Genomic DNA, 23,353 nt, shown 5'->3' with positions numbered 1-23,353 from the left:
ATAACTTTTGCAAACGAAGGTTGTTTCGTTTTAAACTTTGCTTGCAATTTAATTTACAATTACTTATTTATGAATAAAATTTGGCTCGTATATTTTTTTGGGAAAGTAGTTTCTGCTGGAGAGTGGGTTTCGTTTTTCGCCTAAAGGAGCGGGATATTGTTTCTTTTATAATATTTAAAATGTCGATAATTAGCGAAAACGCAAAATGTGCAACTTAAAACTGCGCAAACTTTTAGATAATTGCAGAACCTAGCTGTGATTAAATTTTTTTAAACTTCATAATGTCGGAAAGTATTTTAAAATAACTCGGAAATAAAAAGATTTGTCGAATTTTCGACATCTTTGATATCAGTTTTCGGTCGATAGTTCGCGTAAACGAAATTGTTTATTTTAAAAATTAACATACACCTTCTTTTTAATTCGCTTCATATGATGTTAATTTTTTTTTAAATTTCATAATGTCGGTAGTATTTTAATTCGGGTCGGAGCAAAATCTTGTTTCTTTATTGTTTTTTGATTTTACTATAACTTTTGATATTGTTTATTTAACATTATATAAAATGTCAATAATTTGCGCTAATGCAAAATCTGCATCTTGCGAAATTATTGGTTTAATATCGGAGTCAAAATTGGGATAAACAATGAGAATAACATTAATAGAACAATAATTAATTTATTATTTTTAGTTTTTTGTATTACCGATTTACCAATTTATATTAACATGCACTTACGCGGAAAAATGCGGAGTTTTGCTAGGATTAAAAAAAAAAAAAAATTCTAGCAGAATGACAGTGGTAAATAAAGATGCAATATCAGAATATGTAAAAAAAAGGTTATTTAATATTTTAAAACATCCAAATATTTTAATATAGTCACTTTGCTTTATGGTACTATCAAACTATTACTCTATTATAACATGACCCATTTACAATCGTCTTAAACAATCTTCAGTTTAAACAATAAGGAATTTAAATTCTGTTTATAAAAAAATATTTAAGGATTTATAAAATAAATAAAAATGTTGGGTTTAATTTTACACTAAATCTGAGTTAAAACTAACAAAGTATTTTAAACAAACTTACCCTTAAGGCTTTTAATCAATATATAAGTTGAATTAAACATGACCAAAAAAATTAGCAATATGCAGAAAGGGCTTCATTTGCATAGTTTTTTTAGTTTTAAACCATTCTACAACAACAAATGTGTTATAAGTTTAAAACAAATGTTTAAAAACAAAAAGGGCCAATAATAATTAAATCACAAAATACCAAACAATAACTGACATTAGGTAAATTAAATCATCTATTTACAATAAGAAAAAATTAGTATATTATTCCAATTAACAGATTTACAAAAACATACTTACACTATCAGACTATCTGACCATTTAAGCAAAGCCTGAAAGCGTAATGCCTGGCGTCTATGACCGTCTGAACTTCAGAATTGTTTGATTGTAAAACCAAAAAAGTAATCTGCTTTTCATTAATTCGGACAGATGTTTTTTCAACTATTATACCATTTTGCTAACATTATTTTTTTCTTTCTTTGGCATTGTTTGTAAAAACACGTGATTGTCAAAAATCCAAAAAAATGGTAGACACTTTTTCTTAATTAAAAAATAAAAAGTTTACTCTTAAATATTTAACATCGTTTTTTTTGTTTTTGATATAACTTTTAATTAAATATTTAAAAAAAGTTAAAAACAAGTAACAAATCGACTTTCCCACATCGGGGATAAAGATATATACAAAAAAAACGGATAAATTAATTGAAGTTAATAATACCTCAATAAATCTATACAAGTGATTTTTTTTGTTTTAAATTTTTATTGGGATGACCAAATAAACCCAGACTAATAACATTGTGTATTAGTTAAAACACTTATATATTACACTACAATATCTTAGGTAGTCCCCACTGCTTTTATTTCATAACTCCAAAACAAACTATAGTCTTGATAGAAGGCAGTACTACGAAGGCCTGTTTAAGACACACAATACACTTTTAGCAGAAAAATAGGACCCAAAACCTAAAAAGTTCTGTGCTTTCTATCGAATTAAAATACTGCTTTTACTGTCAAACTACATAATGGATTTTTTAATGGTCTAAACACTTGCTACACTATATGAGATTGTTGGTTTAACCCTCCCCCCCGCACAAGCTGTAGCGCCCTTAAGTAAGGCGCTATAACTGGTCTGAACTTCTGCTGAGTCAATACCTACTCGGCAGATTAATTACCTAGCAATTATATTCTATAATATCCCAAACAGCCAAAGGCAACTCGAGACTGGGTCAGGGTAACTGTTTTTACTCTATGTTTAGGTCATGAAGTCGACCTTCTATCATTGAGGATAAAGATATATAAAAAATATTAAATTAAAAATATTTACCTAATGTAAAGAGTTAAAAACCTAATATGGCCAAAAATGTTTTGTCGAATTTCTTCATTTTAGTTTGTGTTTTGAGCTAGATTCCGTCTTGTTTTTTTGGAAAAAGGGGGAGAACAATACCGTTCATTTTTTTCGACATGTCCATTTATTTTGCTTTCTGGAAATAAGGCGTCGGACCCTGGCAATGGTATCAATTTAACAGGTTTTGAGTACAGGGGATTTTGAGGGTGTAGTTTCACCTCCTAAACTAATTCTTTTTTTTTCGTTTTTTTGTGTTTTTGATTTTGAATTATCCAGTTTATTTTTAGCTTTGTCTGCTTAGGTATTATCCTTAGTCAGGTTTATTACTAAAACTTTGGTTAACTCTTGTGCTTTAAAAATACTTATTTGGTCTTATAGTATCTTAAGTATAATAAAGAAATAAAATTAACAACAAAACAGTTTTTAGATTACTGATTACATTTAAATTTTATTAAAAATAAGGGGATAACCCTTGTTGACTTTGTATTTCAAGCTGTTTTTTATTTTATTATGATTTTTTTGCTATATGCTCAGCACTTGCAAAATTTGTTATTTTTAAACACCCAACTTAACTAATACCTTATTGAAATGGAATCAAAAAATTCCCTTTAAAAAAAAGCATCAACTTTATCGGTAACATAAATATAACTTATTTAACCAAATCTGATTGACAATTGAGGTCTAAAGATAATATATATAACAATTAAGGTAACAATACCACATGTTACAGTTTAGCAAATGTAAGCTTAATTTTTTGACATTTCCGTTTTCTGTTTGTGTGTATAAAATATATTTGTAAACAGCATTCTATCGTCTATGATTTACATAATACGCATATTGAAGACAGGAAAAAAGCACGCGGACCTTTTAACGATTTATTCCATTTATTGAAGGTTTTAGAAGATGTTTTTACGTCAATAGAATGATTATAAATGCTAATGTAAATGCATTGTTCTTAATTGAATACAGATTTTTAGAATTGGTCGGCCACAACCACATAACCTCGGGCAATGCGTTAAAGTGATTTTGTAGCAAATAATATAGAGTAAAAACAGTGATTAAAAAGTGAAAAAGTGTAAGGGGTTGGATAAAAATAGGAGTTATACTGCAATAATACTGCTAAGCTTAAGTGGATTTTAGAACGCAATGCGTCTATTCCTAGGGTCAGTACTAAAATACGGTACGCGGGAAGTTGCAAAAATGCCGAGGCCGTATGTCAACGTTTACAAAAAATCGCTGAATGCGAAAAAGACGGAATCTTCATACCCTAATCTTCCCTTGCGATTTAAAGTCGATTTTGTACATCCCTCGACTTTTAAAGTCGATCCCACATCATCCCTTAGCCTTTTAGGTACAATGGCATTCGTCCCGCAGTAAAGTACAAAAATGCTGTTCCGTCCCGCATTCCGCGAATTTTTGCTAACGTTTACATATGGTCCCGCACTATCCCGCGTCCCGTACTTTTGTATTGTCCTTATATTAAATTTGAAAGATGAAAAATGACGAACAAAAAAGTATTCAAAGTTTAGCGACATAAGCGCCGCATAATTTTTCTCATTGTGTCGGTCCTTCAAATGCACTTCGAATTTATTGAAATACTCGAATAGGCAAAGTAGTATAGTAGGGAGAACAAGTACCTAGTGTATAGAGTTTGAGCCGTATTAGTTTATGATAAATTTCGAACAAAAATTTCAACTGAAAGCCTTTAAAAATTTGTATACTGGTTAAAAGGGTAGTTTTAGTTTAGTTTTATTTAAAAGTGATGACCCAAAATTGAAAAGAGTTTAAGATACAAAACCAGTTCTATATTTGATTTGTTTATCTTACTTAAAAAACCCAAACCTCGAATTATTGATTATATGAAAGTCAATGAAATATTTATTAGAAAGAGATGCCAAAAGCAATTGTTAAAATCAAACCAGGCGTTAATTGGTAAACAAATCATTATATGCGGGTAATATATTGTTTACAATACCCGATAAAGATCGACTGCAGACAGCTTTTTGTTTACGAAAAACAAACAAAAAATTTCATTTGCATCTGGCCAGCATATGTGTTTACGCAAATAGGATTATGTCACCTAACCGAAAGCAATTTTTACCGAATATTCAACTAACCGAAAACCATATGCCCAAATATGGTATTTCACTGACTATATAAGACATGTGGTATTAACCCCCTTTTCACCCATACCGTTTTTAACGAAATGCCTTTGCGTTTGGCTAGTTTGCGGTAAAATTTGGTTTTAAAGTTTGTTTTTTTAGGTAAAATGTACATTTGGTCGAATGGTTTTCGGTCATGTAAGCCCCACTTTAGTTTTATAATAAACCCAAAGCTAGGCTAAAATAACACACTGAGACTGTGTTAAAGTTATTAGTTTTAGATCTGGCGATGTGATTTCCGTTTCTACGCATTTTAGCTTATTCGTTGCCGCCGGGGGGTTTACGCCGTTTTAATAATTCAACAATCTATATCGTCGGAAATTGCGCGTTATTTTAAACTGTTTATTATACCACCAGGCCGCCCGAAATTGTGCATAAAAAAATTGACTTTAAAACGCCCTAATTTTTTTTTATTTTTTAAAGCGCTTTACCATGAACCGTGTGACTTAAAAAAGGGAAGCAACAAATTGCTAGAGATTTCCGGCAGAGAGATGACGTCACGACTTCCAAGCGCCACCAGACACAACACGCTTCGTTATATTAATCAATGCAAAACAAAGTTGGGCGTTTACTGTTTTTGAGCACAGTTTCGAAGAGAAAACAGCACAATATGAATAATTAATTGCCAGCCATCAGACGACGAACCCACCTGTCTGTAAGTTTCGCTATTGTGTTACGTATCTATCATGAGAAAATAGAAAAATACCATATGGAGACAAGCGTAGGTCGATAATTTAGATTTCGTTTCGTTTTAGAACAAAGGTGACGTAGTCAATATGCGATTTGCCCTCCCAAGTGAATTTAACATAATACTTTTTCAGCGAAAAACCGCGACGGTATAGTATTGAAACTGGTTAAACTGGCGTTTTGTTACAGTCTGAGAATGTAGCTTTCGTTGGAATTTTAAACTCAAGTTTAAAGGGTTTATATAGCAATAAGTTGCATTCATTTCAAATGCAGAAGTAACTGCAAAAGTGCTAAGTAAGATCAGTTAGTAGTACTACTATATACAACTTAAGGCGAATTTTTGTGCTGCCGTTATTACTTTCGTTTTTAGAAAGTTTAGAGCAAGATTTTTCTTTCTCTTTCCAGTTAAAGGTTAGACTAATTTTTGGCACAAAAAATTAAACCTTCAAAAATAAAATCAAAGCAAGTGCTTTCGGTTTACGTAAAAATAAGGAAAGCAAAATATTTGGGAAACCAGATAACCACTCCCCACAGAGCCAGAAATAAAGGAAATTAGAACATCAACGTCAGGATACAAAAAAGGTTTACATATATACATGAATCACATGTACTCCTTTTTAGTTTTTAAGTCAAACCGCTAGTTTCAAGTAGGGAAAACTATCAGTCAGTTAACAACTTGTAAAATTAAAGCTATATGATTCATTTCAGCTATATGATTCAAAAAAATTTATTAAATAGTCATCTACTGCTAAGTCATAAAGTACAGAATGCTGAATAGTGCGAGACCGTATGTGAACGTTAACAAAAATTCGCGGAATGCGGGACGGAACGGCATTTTTGTACTTTACTGCAGTATAAATGCAGTATTTAAATAAAGGGCTAAAAAATGATGTGGGATTGCTGTTAAAGGCCAAGAGATGATGCGAAATCGACCAAAAAGCGCAATGAAAGATTAGAAAAGGGTATAAAAATTCCGTCTTTTTCGCATTCAGCGATTTTTGATAACATTTACATACGGCCTCGATATTTTCCGCACCCTGCAAGTTTTCGCATTCTGTATTTTAATACTACCCTATCTACTCCATATAAAAGTCCTGTGTTGATACCTCGATGTTTAGAATTAAAACAGCGTGGTTTTTAAATTAAATATCCGCATAGGTGGCCCAATTAATTTCCGGCAATAAAAAGCAATCGGGTTTTAAAAAAATTATTTTTAGCAGCATCGCCACGCGCATGCTTTTTTAGGAACCAAAATTAAATGTAATGACAAAAATCAGTAAATTTATTTGACAGGTAGGGAAAAAATATGGTAATTGGACCAGTTTTGTGTAAAAATAATAGAGGGTTTATGTATGTTATACATTAAAAACGTGGGCAGAAAACAACAATATATTAAGACTGCAAAACTGCTATATGAGTTTCCTGCCGTTTAGAATACAGGCATGCATAAGAAGCTACACAATGACAGGCTATTATTAATTATTCATACCCGATTGCCTTTTTCTTTTTAGATTGTGTAATTTGCGTGGTAAGCTTGTGTTAGGTTAAACAACGTCATTATGGGCTCGATCGCGATGAGTGAAGCACTGCAGTTTACGTTTGGTCTGATCAACGCGCAGAAGAAGTATCTGACAGCCGAGACTTTCAGCTTTAAGATCGCGGCGAGCGGGGCTAGTTTAAAGAAGAAGCAAACATGGAGTCTGGAGCAGCAAGGTGACGGAGCCCATGTGTATTTTAAGGTTAGTTAATTGCGCTTTTTTTTAAATACAACCTTAACCATCATAGGCTTTGCAAGTTCAGTTTGATGCATCTAAACAACCTAACTTACTTTAGGCTAAGTAAGGTATGTGCATATTAAATGCAGCAAAAAAGTGTGTATTAACATACAGGTTATAACGATTTCATATGTACAAGTAATTATGCCATAATTGATTTAAAAACTGCCAGCTAAAATCTAAATGCAGCAATATTTGCCTAAGTGTATCAGATTATTATTAATCTTGTTCAAACAAAAAATCTAAACGCAAAGCAAAGTCAAGCTAAAGTTTACAGCCTAACTAAAGGGGTTGATTTTTTTGAAAGCAACGTTTGTATTTTATAGCAAATCCTAAAAATTGGATAAAATTTCTACATAAACATATAAGTGGTTTATTTTTAAGCAACGTTTGCATAATATTTTAAATCCAAAAAATAGGCTTAAATTTGTACAATTACATACCATCATCATAGTTACAAAACGTAATTTCCCTATATACAAAATCACAAACAAATCATTCATTTAATTTAGCAACATCTTTTTAATGTATTTCTAAAAATCAAAAATCTTCTAGACTTGTTTTGTCAATTTACATTAACTCAATAAATCGCCTAACCACATTGAAGGTATTGGATTAACGGTATTCAATTCCAAGTGTTGGCATTGCTAGATAGTATATCAAACGTCTAGACGTGAATTGATTTATCATGTAAATTATATTTGTATCCCGTATTAAACATATGTGATATAACACAAATCTCTACGTTCTAGTTTATTTAGTATATATATACCTGTTAAATAACCAATATTTCACAAGAAAAAAAATTGTTAAAATAAAACATATTTATAATTTTATGATGTCATTTTAAAATGTATTTAAAAACAAATTAGGTGAAAAAAATTTAAAATTAATTATACTTTTAATAAAAATTAAATATTTTAAAATTTTGTTATTATGTATACTGTATAAACGTGGTAACGAAATAGGGTAAAGGAAATTGACGTAAGACCGGCTTTACGCTAACAATATTACAGTGCCACGCTTTCACATAAGGATGACGTCATATTTCCTGTGGCTGTGTAAAAGGAGACTGTTTATGATTCAACGCTTAAGAAAAAAAAAAAAAATTGTGGGAGTTTTAAAACCGAATATAATCAATATAATGCATTTAAAATGGGCAAATATTATTGTGAACGACATCTTAGGCGTTTTATAACGTTAAATTTTTGTCTGCATAGGTTTGTAACATGTTATTATAATTTACGGCCTGATTTTACGCGACAATTATTCAAGTGACATCACCTAATTATAACCCAGCCTCTAACTTGGCCATCACAATTGTGACCAAAAAACGAAACCAAAACAAGAGCATCATACTTTAATAAAAAAAAACTTTCTTTTTTAATTGATTTTTTATACTACAACCCCGTTTAACCTTTCTTCATACTAAGATAGGTATATCATTACTGACAAGTAGCATATAACTTAAGCGGGTAAAAAAGTAAAATATACAATCAGCTCCGAAACTAGAGTTAGGCGCATTAAGTCACTTCTACATATTAGTAGGCTAAGGATACAATTTTAAAACTTTCAAGTGTTGACTTTTTTAAGCAAATGTATATCTTCCAAAGTGCAACAATCTACTATACTATAGCAGTTTTGTACGCCTGCATTTTCTAATAAATACAATGTCAGAAAATAAATATCTACGTGCAAAAAAATAAATATATATATGTACATATATATAAACTTAAAGAAATAAGTCAAAACACCTGGTGAACAATCAATTAGTTACAGGATGTAGCAATCAAATCTCTCAATATATAAAAACATGAAGACAGTGTTTTGATACATCCAACGAAAACAATGTTTTTTGACAGTATTTGATGCATATTTTAAAGCCATTACGTTTAATTTTAATGGAATTCCTATTTATGCAAAGATCAAATTTTACAACTAAACAACCTGTCAATTTGTGCTTCTAATATTCAAGACACATCCATTAAATGGATACTTTTATTAACGCCCTTAATTGTTGACTGTGCTTGCTATACATTACCGCATTTACATGCAATATATAAAATCAGGAAAAAATAGTTGTGGTTTTGGTTAATGAGTAACGTAATCACCAATTAGTATTGGCACGACTTGGCCCTAAAAAAATTCGATGCTTTTAATATTACATTACAAAATATTGCGAACACATGGATGACTTTGTTGGAAAATTTGCAGAAATTTCTATAGCCAACGAAACAAGACTAAATACAATTTTGTCTCGCAGTATGGTATATAAGATCGTGGCGTCGGACAAGAGCCGAAAAGTTTAAGGTTCGAGCCGCACTAATGCCACATTATTTGCTTTCAAGCTCGGCGTTCACAGATAGCTTAAGACACGTCCATATACCCTACCAATACATTATAAAAATATCAAAAAACTATTTCCTCAAGGAATATGGAAAAAAAACAAAATTTAATTTTATATTTTTTTAGAGTCATTTAGGGCGGTATCTAGGTGCGGATAAGAATGGCAAAGTCACCTGCGACACCGAAGAACCGGGCGAAGAAAACGCTTTCCAAGTGGAGGCTACGTCGGACGGTCGATGGGCAATCAAGTCGTCAAAATATGATCGCTACTTTGGGGGTAGCGGGGATAATCTTGAGTGCTTTCAACAGTCAATAAACCCGGCCTATTTGTGGGTCGTTCACCTTGCTATGCATCCCCAGGTTAGTTTGTGATTTATTTAAAAAAAAAACTTTGGAGCTCTTGTACCTCACGGTTCTTGGAGAACTTTAGAGCCATGAAGTACAAGAGAGAGAGAGAGAGTTTGTCTGGACCGTAAAGTACCAGAAAAAATTTGTAGAACCGTAAACTACAAGAGAAAATCAGCTTACACCGTAAAATACAAGTAATAAAATTAGGCAGCACAGTACAGTAGAGAGAAATTTAGGTAAGACCGTAAAGTACGAGTAATCCCAACATTTTGTTTCAAACAAACTTTGAAAAAAACTGCATTAAGCATTTTCCATTACCTTTAAGTCTGTAATAAACATATCCTTACAGGGGTAGGTATAATTATACCACACATATACATTTGTATTTTAATCAAACTGTGAGGTAACAAAGTTTCCATTTGAAATGTACGGTGTCATTTACTAGTTAACACGTTGATTAATGAACACTAATTTATATTATTGTAACGTGTTTAAATCATGACACGACATGTCAATTGACAACATTACCATAAAAGCTAATGCATTTTCTCATTAATCTTTTAAATGCGTGCCCGATCAATAATTAAAAAAATGAATGTTAAAATGAAAGTTTGCTTAACACAAAATTCACCGGTTTTATTTCAAAAGCCACTTGATTTAATTAATTATCAAAGGCTTTAGTTTGATTTACTTGTTATTCTTTGGTAAAAAGATAAATCAAACAAGGTTAAGTAATTATGTTTAAGGTTTAAAATCAACAAAAGCATATTGCAAGGCTTTATTCAAATATGCCCTTTAGTCAATTTGTTAGTTAACCATTAAATATAACCTTGCTTAAGTAACAACCTATCATTGACACTTGAACTATATTGCGTTTTTAACTCTTTAACGAGTACATGTTACATTTCGTATTTAAAATAACACAAAAAAGCGCCGCGCGGTCGGCATAGGGTTATACAAATCAATTGCTTGGCGAAATCTAGTTATATTTAAAATCACCACGTTTTTGATTTAAGGTTAATATCTACAACATCAGAAGGCATACCTACGCTCACAATACCGACGACCAAGTGCACATGACCAAGACAATACCATGGGGCGTCGAAACCCTCATAACCCTTGTTTTTAAAGACAACGGGTATGCCTTAGTGACCTCCAATAACAAATATCTTGCTGCAGACGGATCCCTTGAAAACGACTGCTCGGGGGCGACCTTGTACACAATTGAATTCTACGCTGGCAACATTGCGTTTAAATCAAAAAGTGATGGAAGGTATAACCAACTAAATCATATACAAAAAGTGGCCCTTTAATTTAACTTATACACAACTACTACCACAAAAAACTTGGTGATGCTGTATTTTTTGTACAAAATTATTAATTTTTTGAAGTATATAACAGCAGGTATTGCTGCTATTATGCCCCCAAGGATTCGCAATAACGTGATTTGCTAACGCCCTTTTTCGATTTAGGTATCTGGCCCCCATCGGCCCCAAGGGTCAATTATTAGGCAGAAAAAACACGGCAGCAAAGGACGAACTTTTTTCAATCACGGACTCTCATCCTCAGGTTACACTTTTTTCCAAAACAAAGGGCAAATTCGTATCGGGAAAACAAGGTAGTGTGCTTCTTTTTTATAACATGCACAGTAAAAGTATACCTTTGTATAGTTAAGTAAAAGTATATAGAAATGGTGGGGTCTAGTATTAGAGCCAATGCTTTAACATTATGTTACTTAAAACTAAAAAAAACTCCTGAAAAATCAAGTTTTCCTTTTTTTTGTAAATGTATCAAACTATTGTAGGCAACTTTTGAGGTTTTACGTTATGTGAAATTGAACGCAACAGGAAATGTAAGACCTTTGTGTTGCTAAAGATTAAAGATCTATGCACTTACAACAGCCCAATATATGTCGCAAAGGCTTACATATTGTTGTTACAACAAATGCCAGAATAAACACGCCCAATACACTACAGGCCATTTAAGGCAATTGTGCCGGTGACCACGTGACTCTAATTGGAGTTTTTTTTTAATGTAATGATATCACGTTTTTGTCGGCATTAAATTGAAAAGTTACCAAAAATAAATGGCTTGTAAAGGTCTTAATTTTAATAGCCATTATGAAAAGATTTATATCTTGTACTTATTTGTTTTTTGTTTTAGGACTGCAACTCTCTGCCAACCAATACGAAGCAGAAGAGCAAGAAAACTTTCAGATGGAGATAAGTCCAGAATCGGGAAAAGTTTACTTTAGAAATAACAAAAACAACTACTGGAAGATGGACAGCAATAGTGTAAAAGCAGACGCATCAGAAAAGTAAATATTTTTCAGACTTTATTTTGGTTGTCATTTTTTTAATGTCACTTTTACAAATTTCACGTTTAAGAACGTTCAAGATGATAGTGTTTTAAATGTCTATATATAAAACGACATTATTAAATAGGTAATCTTAGTAAGTCAAATCGCTACCATTACATACCATTAATAGTTAGGTAATTTGTTGTCTTTCATTACGGTATTAGAGACTCCTTAGTTAGAGTTTTTGATTTCGTACACCTTTAGCATTAATGAAAATGTTATTCAACTTTGTATTACTGTTTCTTTTTATCTTTGCTTTAGATCACCAGACACTGAATTTACAATAGAGTGGAAGGGAAGATACATAACCTTAAAGGGAAATAACGGGAAATTTGTTAAAATTCTTCCCTCCGGCCACCTTTCATGTGGGGACACCGCTGAAGAATTCATTTTCCGACTTACCAACCGGTAAGCATTTACTGTTTTGCAGTTTAACTGCGAAAGTTAACTGTTAAATGTAAATGAAATATAGTTAACGTTTAACAAAACGCAACCTAAGGATTAGATGTGATTCTTTTATAAGACATTTGGGTTACAATAAAGTCATTCCAGTAACTCGATGACACTCAGTCATTTGCCTAGGCTAGCCTGTACCAAACAAGGCATATTACCTGTTAATTTACACCAACCAGTTTTTGCCATTAACAATTTGTCTTTCAATTGCAGACCTCTTATCGTGTTCAGGGGGGAGCATGGTTTTATTGCAGGGAAGGGAGATAAACTTGAAGGCAACAAAGCGAACTACGACATCTTTCAAATGGAGGATATGGACGGAGCTTATGCAATTAAGGGTAAGTTACATCAAACTTTTATATTTGTAACTTTTGTAATTTAGTCCTTGGGTTAAAAGCGAAAAGTAGGGCATTGCTGCGAACCGAACTTGGGACTATTTGTAGTGCAACCAGTATGTCGTATATTCATGCTGTTGAAAAAATAAAAGCGTAAAATTTAATTGAAATTTTTGTTATTGCAGCTCCTAGCGGCAAATATTGGGTGGTCGATGGTGATAAGAAACTGACAGCAAGCAGCAGCGAACCAGTTCCCTTCCTCATCGAGTTAAACAAAGGAAGTAAGCTGGCTATCAAACCTGAAAATGGTGATTATATTTCAAGTGACCACGTGGGCATTATGACTGCATCTGCGACCAAGGTCGACAAGAAGCCATTGTGGGAATATTAAAACTAAATGTCAGCAATGTAAATTAATTTTTTTTCAGTCTTCAGTGTATTTTTCTTTAAAAAGCATTACAGTCGCATTTATTTATGTAGTTTTATTTAAACCGTTTTTCTAAAACGATTGAGCATAGATAGAAACAATTTTAGCTTTCCAATTCGGCATTGTCATTTTTTTTATAAAAAAATTATTTCATGTTTATTGTATTTAAATTTGATGTGACAACTTGTGACTTATGTGACCAATTTAAGCTTCTACGTATATATATATATATCTATATCTATACAATTGTAAATGTATTTGTTCTTTGCCTGTTATTTGGCATCAAGCTACCCTTCTATTGCACTAGAAGAAACGAGATTGCTCCAAGGAGCAGAAAACTCGTTAAATTTTATATCGATTTTTGTTTGCTTTTTTTGTCATTGTATATTCTCATTCGATTGAACTTGTGTTAATTAAAGCCATCCAATCATTATAATTTCCAATGTAAGTATAGTTACTAAATTAAAATCAAGTATGCTCGAATGTTTTTTTGAATGAATGCTGATGAGATCTCTTGGAGAGATTTTCTTATGAAGCAAATATATTAAACGCACTGTTTAACTGAATAAAAATCTAGTATAAGTTAGCTGCCTATTAAAACAGTGTTTTATGTTTTCTATTTTACATTTGCATATATGAATATTTGGCCTCTTTTTTTGGTTTTTAATTTGTTTTTGCAGTAAATATTGTTCGTAACTATTTTTACTGAATTCGGGTTTTAATGAAATAAATTATATGGAATACATTTTACATGATTGTATGTCTTATTTTAAAAGCAATATGATCTTTTATAATATATACTGATGGCGAAAAGTTTTAGAAAGAACTACCAACTTTTCAACACATTTGAAAACTTTATAATTTCGCGAAATAGTCGAAAAATTATGTGTATGAGATCTGTTGAAAGCATTTGCTTATACGTTTCTAACTAATACTAATGGTTATTCTAAAGCAATATTAATGTTTAAATACTTTTAAAGCCTTGTAATTTCAATTTTTTTAGTGTAACAAGAATATTAAAAATTTAATTTACCTTAATTGTACTTTGTACTTTATGACCATCAAGTCTAAGGCATCTTAGCAAACAAAGCAATGTCATGCAAGCTTCAGATTTCCTTCAAACGTTATACTTTTTTAATCTGAAATATATTAAACGTTAAAACCTGTTAGTAATACCATATGATACATACTAGTTACCCAAACCAAAAACTTTGTTTGTAAAATAACATTTAAAATTTCACGAAATAATAATTTATTAAGTATAAATCTTAATACATTTAAACTTTATTTAACAAGGCAAGTAACTAGAAACTAATCCAATAAATCTAATACATTTTATAATTTTTCCACCTAAAAAAGGCTAATTAAAATATTAGAACAGTTTGTGTATATGTTCGAAACCTCAGAGAGTTTAAGTTTTATTTTGATGGATAGTGCTACAATTGTATTTTTAGCAGCTCAGAATAGTTCTTTTTATAATGATGAACAGTTCTTGAAATATTCTACCATAAAAAGCCAGGTCAAAAACCGGACGAAACGCCTAGAAATAATTAACTTGACCCGAACCCAATATACCTAGAATGCAATAATTTACGAGTGCGTTTCTTTGATATATTATTAATAATTTTAAACACTTAGTTTTATTGCCTTTTCGAGTTATCACGTGGCCCTAGGACAAAATTATGTTCAAAAATTATTATATAAGAATATGCATTCTGTTGCAATAAGTAAGTTAGTTTTACTTAGCTTTGTATTGATATAGAAAGTAAAAGTTTAAATTACAATGAATTTTGTTTTGTTAACGTTTGCTGCTCTTGCGATTTCAAGCAGCTATGGTAAGTTATAAACTATATGTATGTGTGTGTTAAGTTTAAAAATAGATTTGCTTTGTAATTTATTGGAATTTTAATAAGAAAATTTTACATTTGAATAATTAAATGCTTTTTAATAAAGGTCTGACTTGTTGGGAATGCAAAAATGCGATGGGTAATGACGATTGCTTGAAAAGGGGGAAATTAAGAACTTGTGATTTCAACGAGGTACAATCTAACTTAAACAAACTACGTTCTTTTGCTTATATTACAATAGAAAAAAAAATGTCGGATTCGACACTCTAAAAATTTAATTTTAATTTATATATGCCTTGATTTTTTCCCGGAACGTTAGGACTCATGCCAGGTTGAGATGAGACACGGGGGATGGGGACCGCAGATGATGATAACCAAGAGATGCAAACAATCTAACGCCTGTCAGAACAACAACATACAGGTAATGTAAATGTTAAGAAAATGTGAAAGTTTAGAAAAATATTTAGAAAAATTAAGACCTAAGTATATCATAATTGTTTTTTATTTATTTATCCTTGATGTGGGAAGGTTGACTTTACGACCTAAACATAGAGTAACATTAGTAACCCCGACCCAGTCTCGAGCTGCCTTTGACAGTTTAGAATATTATAGACTATAATTGTCCTAAAATTAATCTGCTGATTAAGTTTTGGCCCAGCAAAAGTTTATACCGTTTTATAGCGCCTTATTCAAGAGCGCTACAGCATAAAAGCAGTGAAAATCGAACCCAGGACTTTAGGTATTTTATACCATAATAAATGTTTTTAAAATATGAAACCAAAAATATTTAAAATAGTGCGATAATTTTCTTACAAATTTATTTTTGCTTACAGAACGATAGAAAAGCCTGGGTACCTTCTCAATGCAATCTCAAATCCCCTTCATCAGTTTGTAGGTGTTGCTGTCAGACTGATAAATGTAATGTAGGCCTTACATCTTGCTGGGAAAAAAGTAAATATACAATTACTAACACTAGTTTTAAAAAAGCATAACCACATTTAAAAGTATAAACTATTTATTTTTGTTAAATTAGTGACAAAAATTATTTTTAAAGACACTTGAATATTACCTCTTTGTTTTTAGCTAAAGCTTGCCCTACAAAACAAACTGCTCCCAAAAACGGCCGAGTAAGTTGTAGCGATGGCTCTAATATTGGAAGTACTTGTCAGTTTACATGTAATGGTGATTACACTTTGACCGGCTCGGATGCTACAACTTGTAACGATTTAGCAGAGTGGTCCCATGCCCCACCAACCTGCCAAAGTAAGTTTATTAGGCTCACAAGAATGTAGAAGACTTAAAGATTTTTAACAAGTTTAAAATAATGTAGTATACTTATTATACATAATAAGGGAAAGTGTATGCAAATATACATTAAGGTTTTAATCAGACATAAAATATGCCATGCCAGCATTTGCTCTGTCTAATTGTCTAATTCAAAATTATTTACTAACAGAAAGAAAGTGCCCGCCCGGGCCCGGTAGCCCCCGAAACGGAGGTACCGTTTGCACCGAAGGAAATTACCTCGGGTCCGAATGCGAATTTTATTGCGACCCCTACCACGAGAGAGTGGGTGAACTTTACAGCGCATGCGTGGAAAACGAAGACGGGTCGATAACTTGGGATCGTCCAGTACCAGTTTGCAGACGTAAGTATAAAAAGATCAAGCAAATATTATATAACTTATCTTATAAATAATAGGCAGCCCTGTTACCTAAAAAAAAAAAAGTGTAAGTCAAATTTCTAAATAAAAAAAGCATGTTTCTAAAACTGAATAGCTTAAATTGAAAACAAATATTAAGCCAACATTTCAAAAATCTCTTCAACATGTATTTAAAAATCTCTTTAACAAGTTCAAAAATTTAAAAATCTCATTTTTAATTATTCCATTTTCTACTCTTGATTTTATTTAACAGCCAACAGATGCAATGACGATGGTGAACTTCTACATGGAGAAATAGAATGCACAAAAGATACCCTTGCTACTTCGACTTGCACATATCGATGCACCGCCGATCAGTACGACTTATACCCGAAAGAGAGAACCGAAGTTTACTCGAGAACTTGCCGTAACAACACGAAATGGGACAAGCCAAAGCCATGTTGTGCACGTAAGGAATAAGCTAATGCAACTAACTCAAGCAAAAATTGGTGTAATTTTAGTAGCTATCTCAACAGTTAATAAAATCATACGTTAGATTTTATTTTGATAATTTTTTGACCAATGTATTTAAATATTTTTTGGTAAAAACTTGAAATTTTTATTATTTGCTCTAGGACCTTGTCCTCGATACGCTATCATGGACTTCGTTGTTATTCTTGATTCGTCGTCGTCTGTAGGACCAGAAAACTGGATCAAAATGAAGAGTTTCGTCAGATCCTTTTTATCGTAAGACTTTTTTTCACGTTTTAAGTTAGATGACGTCATCAATATATTCGGTGACGTCATAAGTTTGCTCAGTGACGTCATCAATATATTTAGTGACATCATGAGTATGCTCAGTGACGTCATGAATACTTTAAGAGCGGGACTTATATTGTAAAAAGCGTGATGAGCGTTTAAGGTAACGTCATAAACTTTTTGAATGACGTTTGAATGATAGTAATTTTTGTTATATTTAGTGAATATGAACTGGGCCCAGAATCAAGTTACTACAGCGTGTTTCGATACAACGGAGAGATAGACACAGACACTCAGGTGAAATACAAAAATGACCAAAATCCAAAATTCACAAATTCCATAAAAAAATCAACTTGCTAACAGTATAACCAAAATTATTGTTTTCCTTAGATTTTGTTCAACGACTTTCCCACTGATATTGACGCACTTTTTGGGGCATTCGATGCTATTCCATATGATGGTTCAGGTAAATAATGATTTAAAATAAACGACTCTACGATCTAAAGCCATTTTTTAGAAATTTTATGACTCTAATTTACCATATACAATATATTTCTACAGGCACTAAAACTGCTCAGGCGTTGCGACATGCCCGTGACGTAGCACTTGCACCAATTAACGGTAACCGACCCGGAGCACGTGACGTCGTTTTGTTGGTCACGGATGGTAAATCACAAGATGACGTCAACGAAATTGGTTCCCAACTTAGAGAAGATGGAGTCGTGGTAAGTAAAACAAATATTTTAAACTAAGTGATCGTATAATCGTGACAGCTAAGGTTCGATTCCTGGTCACAGCAGTTCTAAAGCAATTTGCTAGATACTTAATTTGTTCCATTTTGTAAGTTAGATAATTCAAGAAAGATTTTTGGAACAAAAGCATAGCTTTACATCTTAAGATATCTGCTGGTTGGAAGAATATTTCTAATTGTTTTTCTTATTTTTCAGGTATTCGTTCTTCCTATCAAGCCACCAGGTAAAGGTAAGATCGATTTGAACCAAGTCCGCTCCATCGCAACATCCGAAGAGAATTTAATCAAGGGAGCATTGGAAGGAGGTTTCGAAGCACTCGACAAGGAGTTTTCCAAAACAGTCAGCGAGATTATTTGTGGGAACCCGTGCGACCACGTGCTTTTGCACGGAGACGAACTCTAAGTTTTGCTTGGGAGTTTATTTATCTATAAGCTGAAGTGTACTAATTTACAATAGTTTTTTTGTTTAAGCAATTTTTGATAACAAATTATATCTATGTCTATAAAAAATGTGTTGTATTATATTTAATTTGGTGTGTACGTCAAAATTGGCTTAATTTATAGAGTATTTATTTATTTTGGTAAACATTGTGCCTTGTATTATGTACAAGTTTGGTGAGCGAAATAAAATAGTTTTATATAATATTGGTCATGTTTTTGTGTCTTGCCTTAAAGGTCTAATATTAAAGTTATATTATATTAATACTTACCAAATTCACAATTTAAAAAATTAAATTAAATTATTAATTTAACAAAAACACTATTAATTGAATTCAAAAATACGCTTACCTTTATTATTCTTTTCCATGTTTTTATAGCCCAATCCAAATATTTAAATATCCTCAATTTTTCCGGTTGATTGACTCAGCTTCATTTTCGGGTAATCACCTAAAAAGCACGAGTTTTTGTTAACAAAAAACAACAAATCGTAAATAATTTTTTCCAAAAAAAAACTGTTTTATTATCACAAGATGAAGGTGAGTTTTATGCTAAATAAAAGCCTTTTTTGAACCTAAACAATTATTTAAATATTTCAGTTACAAACAGACCGAATTTTACGCACAAACTGTTAATATTTTTCTTTAAATTTTAGGGAAATCCGCTAAACAGTTTTTCAATTATATTGGGCGGAGCTGCCGTTTTCTGTGGCTATGAAACTTACACCGGAAATTCAAAGTTTTACTCCAAACTTCTAATGCCAGCATTACATCGAATCGTTGAACCAGAAACGGCGCACGTTTGGTCAATTAAAATGTTGAATATGGGGTTTGTGCCAAGAATAAAACCACAAACTAATAAACTACTAGTGAGTATTTCATTAAAGTACCTAAAACTGACCACTTTACAGTTCTTAAAATTAAAGAATACAAGAGAATTAAGCAAGGGCCGCATAGTACAAGAGAAAATTAGCTAGAATCATATCGAACAAGAAATTTTTTTAAAACCGTAAAGTAAAAGTGATCCTAAAGTTTTTTTTATTTTTACTTAAGGCTGGACCTGGGTAACTAAAAAAAGGGCCAACCTTAATAAAGCTATACAGTTGTACCATCTACATTTGGGGATAAACAATAAAAAAACATAAAAAATTTTAACCAAAATATTATTACTGACTATAGCAGCTAATATCTATATTATAATGATTTAATATGTATAATACAGGAAAGCGAGGTATGGGGTAAAAAATTTCATAACCCCATCGGAATTGCTGCTGGGTATGATAAACATGCCGAGGCAATTACTGGATTAGCTAAAATCGGATTTGGTTTTGTGGAAGTTGGAAGTATTACCCCCTTACCCCAAGACGGCAACGAAAAACCCCGCGTTTTTAGGTTAAAAGAAGATAATGCTGTTATAAATAGGTAATTGCTTAGTTAGTGTAACTATTTTCTAAAATGTTCTTGGTATTTTTTTGAGTTTTTAAGCCTTATGTAACTTGTTAAATTTAGGTAATAACCCTCTCCCTTTTCCTAAAATGCTTGGCGAATATAGTGTGTCCTATGTCAGTTACGACTCTTGTTTTTATATACCTTATACTGCATAATACATTTTTAAAAAAAGTTTTTTTTTATATTTTTAGATATGGTTTTAACAGTTGCGGTCATGAGGAAGCTAAAAAAAGACTGAAAACTTACCAAAATGGTATTTTATATTAAATTTAGATGGTTAACCAGTTTATTTTATTTAATTTTTAATTTAAAATATTTGTTTGCAGAAAATAAAACGGAATCAATTATTCTTGGGGTAAACCTGGGTAAAAACAAAGAATCTAAAACCCCCCTGAACGATTATGTTTTGGGGGTTGAACATTTAGGAGGTTATGCTGACTATGTCGTCATTAATGTTTCGAGCCCCAATACCCCCGGCCTACGGAAACTACAGGGTCAAAAAAATTTGCAAGAACTATGCACTAAGGTAAAAGATTTTAAATTTAAAAAAATTATTTTTTTTTGTGAAATTTTGTTTTTTAACAAAAATATTTCTTTCTACTTTTTAAAAGGTTTTACAAGCAAGAAATAAACTACCCTCTAAGCCTATAATGTTGGTAAAGATAGCTCCAGACTTAACAGAGAATGACAAAAAAGATATTGCTGAAGTCATGTTAAAGGTAAATTATACACATATTAAAATACAATGTTAATTTTATGCTTAATTTTTTTTGTATTTATTCATCTAAAACAAAAACTCTGAATTGGCATCTTTAAGCATAAAATTACTTTTGTTACCCTGACTTAATGTTGGTTGCCTTTACTAGATTTTAATATAATGGCCTGGTAACATGCCTGATAATTAACCTGCTATTTGTTTTTTGCCTCACAGAAGTATGAACTTTTTTTTTTGTTTTTTGTATATATCTTTATCCTCGATGTGGGATGTGGGAAAGTCGAATGCGCGACTTAAACATAGAGTAACATCAGTTACTCCGACCCAGTCTCGAGTTGCCTGTGGCAGTTTGGGATATTATAGATTATAATTTCCGGTAATTATACTGCTGATTAAGTGCTGGCTCAGCAGGAGTTCATACCATTTATAGCACCTTACTCAAGTGCGCTACAGCATGAGATCAGTGGGGATTGAACCCACGACCCCATATGTGGTGTAGCAAGTGTTCTTACCACTACACCACGCTGCCGGTCAATACTACCTGACATAAGGACCCACTGACTTCAAATTAGTTAAATAATTTTTTTTCATAATTTTAGACTGAAATAGATGGTCTTATAATTAGTAACACCACTGTTAAACGACCTAACTCATTAACAAGCAAACACAAACATGAAAAAGGAGGCTTGAGCGGTGTTCCCCTAAAGGAAGAATCGACCAAGGTTATATCAGAAATGTACAAGTTAACTAATGGTAATAAACATTTTTTTTAGTGTACGATTTAAAAAATATTTTGACATTTATTTGTCTTTAGTGTGCGAAGGTTGACTTTACAACCTAAACATAGAGCAACATCATTTATTCTAACCAAGACTTGGGTTGCCTTTGGCAGTTTGGGATATTATTGATTATAATTGCTGGATTATTAATCTGCTTATTAGGTGCTGGCTCAGCGGGAGTTTATATGGTTTGTCGCACCTTACCCAAGGATGCTACAGCATGAAAGCAGTGGGGATCAAACCCAGGACCTTTTTTTTACCCACTTTTTACTTTAAAAAAATTTAAAATGAAGTTAAAACTCTTAATTAGTCTAAATTGAAAAAACAACATTTTGTAATTGTTTTATAGGTACCATACCTATTATAGGGGTAGGTGGAATAACAACGGGAAAAGACGCCTATGAGAAAATTAGAGCCGGCGCCTCGCTGGTTCAAATTTACACTTCTTTAGTCTATCACGGCCCGCCGTTAGTGGGCGCTATCAATCAGGAACTTACACAGTGTCTAGAGACCGACGGATTTAAAACGATATCTGACGCAGTCGGCGCGGACCATAGGCGATGACATCACTAAATATGACGTCATAAACGTTAAACTTTCTGTCGGTGCGGGCTATTGCTAATGACGTAGAATATCGTGACGTCATTAAAATTTTAATTACCTTTGCAATTAATACCAATTTGCTGTCAATCATTTTTTTTGCTATCATGTTTTTTTTTTGCTCATTTTATTTAAAAAATAAAATTAAAAAAAATATAAAAATACTTGTTATTTATTTAATGTTTACCTGATCGCTAATCGCCCGGGGGCGCTAAGGGAACCGGAATTTAGATCACGTGGTGTATGGGTATGACGTCACTCGTCATGTGACCGTGAGAATAACCGAATGCGTCGAACTTGAAATTATTTATTTATTTTATCGCTTTAGGTTGAAAATGTTAAATTAAGATTTTAAAGATTAAAAGATGTAAAATAAATGTAGGCCTGAAGTTAGGCTAACCATATAAACGTATATGGCTAATATTACATTCCAATATGCCCGTTATTGCTAACCACAACACTTTATTTATATACCATTGATATGTTAATATGTAGAGACAATGGTATTTCTATGACCCATGCTATATACTCCATTATAAAAAAAAAGAATAAAATAAGATATTTTTAGCGTTTTACAATAAGTTTTTGAACTTTAAGTTGAATGCTAGTAAAAATAAATTACAATAGCCTATTTATGGGAACTATTAACTGTTTAAATTTAAAGAAAAACTCGGCATTATAATTAAGGATGTTGTGTGCGAATTTGCAAAAATTAAAAGCGTGATTGGGCAAATTTGTTAAAAATTTCAAGTTAAAATTAGGCAATAAAAAATTAATAATTCTAATTTAATTTAATAAATGCCAATATTTAGTTAAAAAAATTTCCAAGCCAAAATTTTTACGCCCTTTCGTTCTAATGCGTAATATTATATAAAAAAAAATTTACGCAGGCCGAAATCAACAAAAAAATTTGACGTTTAGTAAAAATTTTTTAACAATGAATTTCGGAGGGCATTAGTTATCATCTAATTATAGGTAAAGTTATATTAAATTCGGCCGTTGTGAAATTTCGCCGGGTTTTACATTCGATTGCTTGGGCTATACTTCATCGATACTACAAAATTTTCCTCC

The 23,353-nt window shown here is 32.0% G+C and overlaps 3 protein-coding genes across 3 annotated transcripts; all 3 read left to right on the top strand.

Moving 5' to 3' along the window:
• Window positions 1–6,775: 6,775 nt before the first annotated feature.
• On the top strand, window positions 6,776–14,048 carry LOC145759219 (fascin-like). The gene is made up of 8 exons (XM_082572991.1): window positions 6,776–6,999; window positions 9,508–9,741; window positions 10,746–11,002; window positions 11,202–11,347; window positions 11,893–12,046; window positions 12,350–12,496; window positions 12,755–12,879; window positions 13,062–14,048. Exons 1-8 carry the CDS (start codon window positions 6,820–6,822, stop codon window positions 13,265–13,267), a joined length of 1,449 nt encoding a protein of 482 aa, XP_082429117.1. The 5' UTR covers window positions 6,776–6,819; the 3' UTR covers window positions 13,268–14,048.
• A 1,210-nt stretch (window positions 14,049–15,258) lies between these two features.
• On the top strand, window positions 15,259–18,705 carry LOC145759760 (uncharacterized). Its single transcript, XM_082573603.1, has 11 exons — window positions 15,259–15,342; window positions 15,470–15,571; window positions 15,984–16,101; window positions 16,234–16,413; window positions 16,607–16,798; window positions 17,067–17,261; window positions 17,428–17,539; window positions 17,773–17,848; window positions 17,942–18,017; window positions 18,113–18,276; window positions 18,499–18,705. Exons 1-11 carry the CDS (start codon window positions 15,286–15,288, stop codon window positions 18,703–18,705), a joined length of 1,479 nt encoding a protein of 492 aa, XP_082429729.1. The 5' UTR covers window positions 15,259–15,285.
• A 517-nt stretch (window positions 18,706–19,222) lies between these two features.
• Window positions 19,223–22,246, top strand: LOC145759662 (dihydroorotate dehydrogenase (quinone), mitochondrial-like). Its single transcript, XM_082573511.1, has 8 exons — window positions 19,223–19,279; window positions 19,396–19,608; window positions 19,962–20,161; window positions 20,380–20,441; window positions 20,515–20,714; window positions 20,800–20,907; window positions 21,503–21,656; window positions 22,032–22,246. Exons 1-8 carry the CDS (start codon window positions 19,274–19,276, stop codon window positions 22,244–22,246), a joined length of 1,158 nt encoding a protein of 385 aa, XP_082429637.1. The 5' UTR covers window positions 19,223–19,273.
• Window positions 22,247–23,353: the final 1,107 nt, after the last annotated feature.

The sequence above is a fragment of the Corella eumyota genome, chromosome 7, assembly GCF_963082875.1.
Source record: "Corella eumyota chromosome 7, kaCorEumy4.1, whole genome shotgun sequence".
NCBI classification, from domain to species: Eukaryota; Metazoa; Chordata; class Ascidiacea; order Phlebobranchia; family Corellidae; genus Corella; species Corella eumyota.
This window is presented reverse-complemented; position numbering and strand designations above follow the sequence as displayed.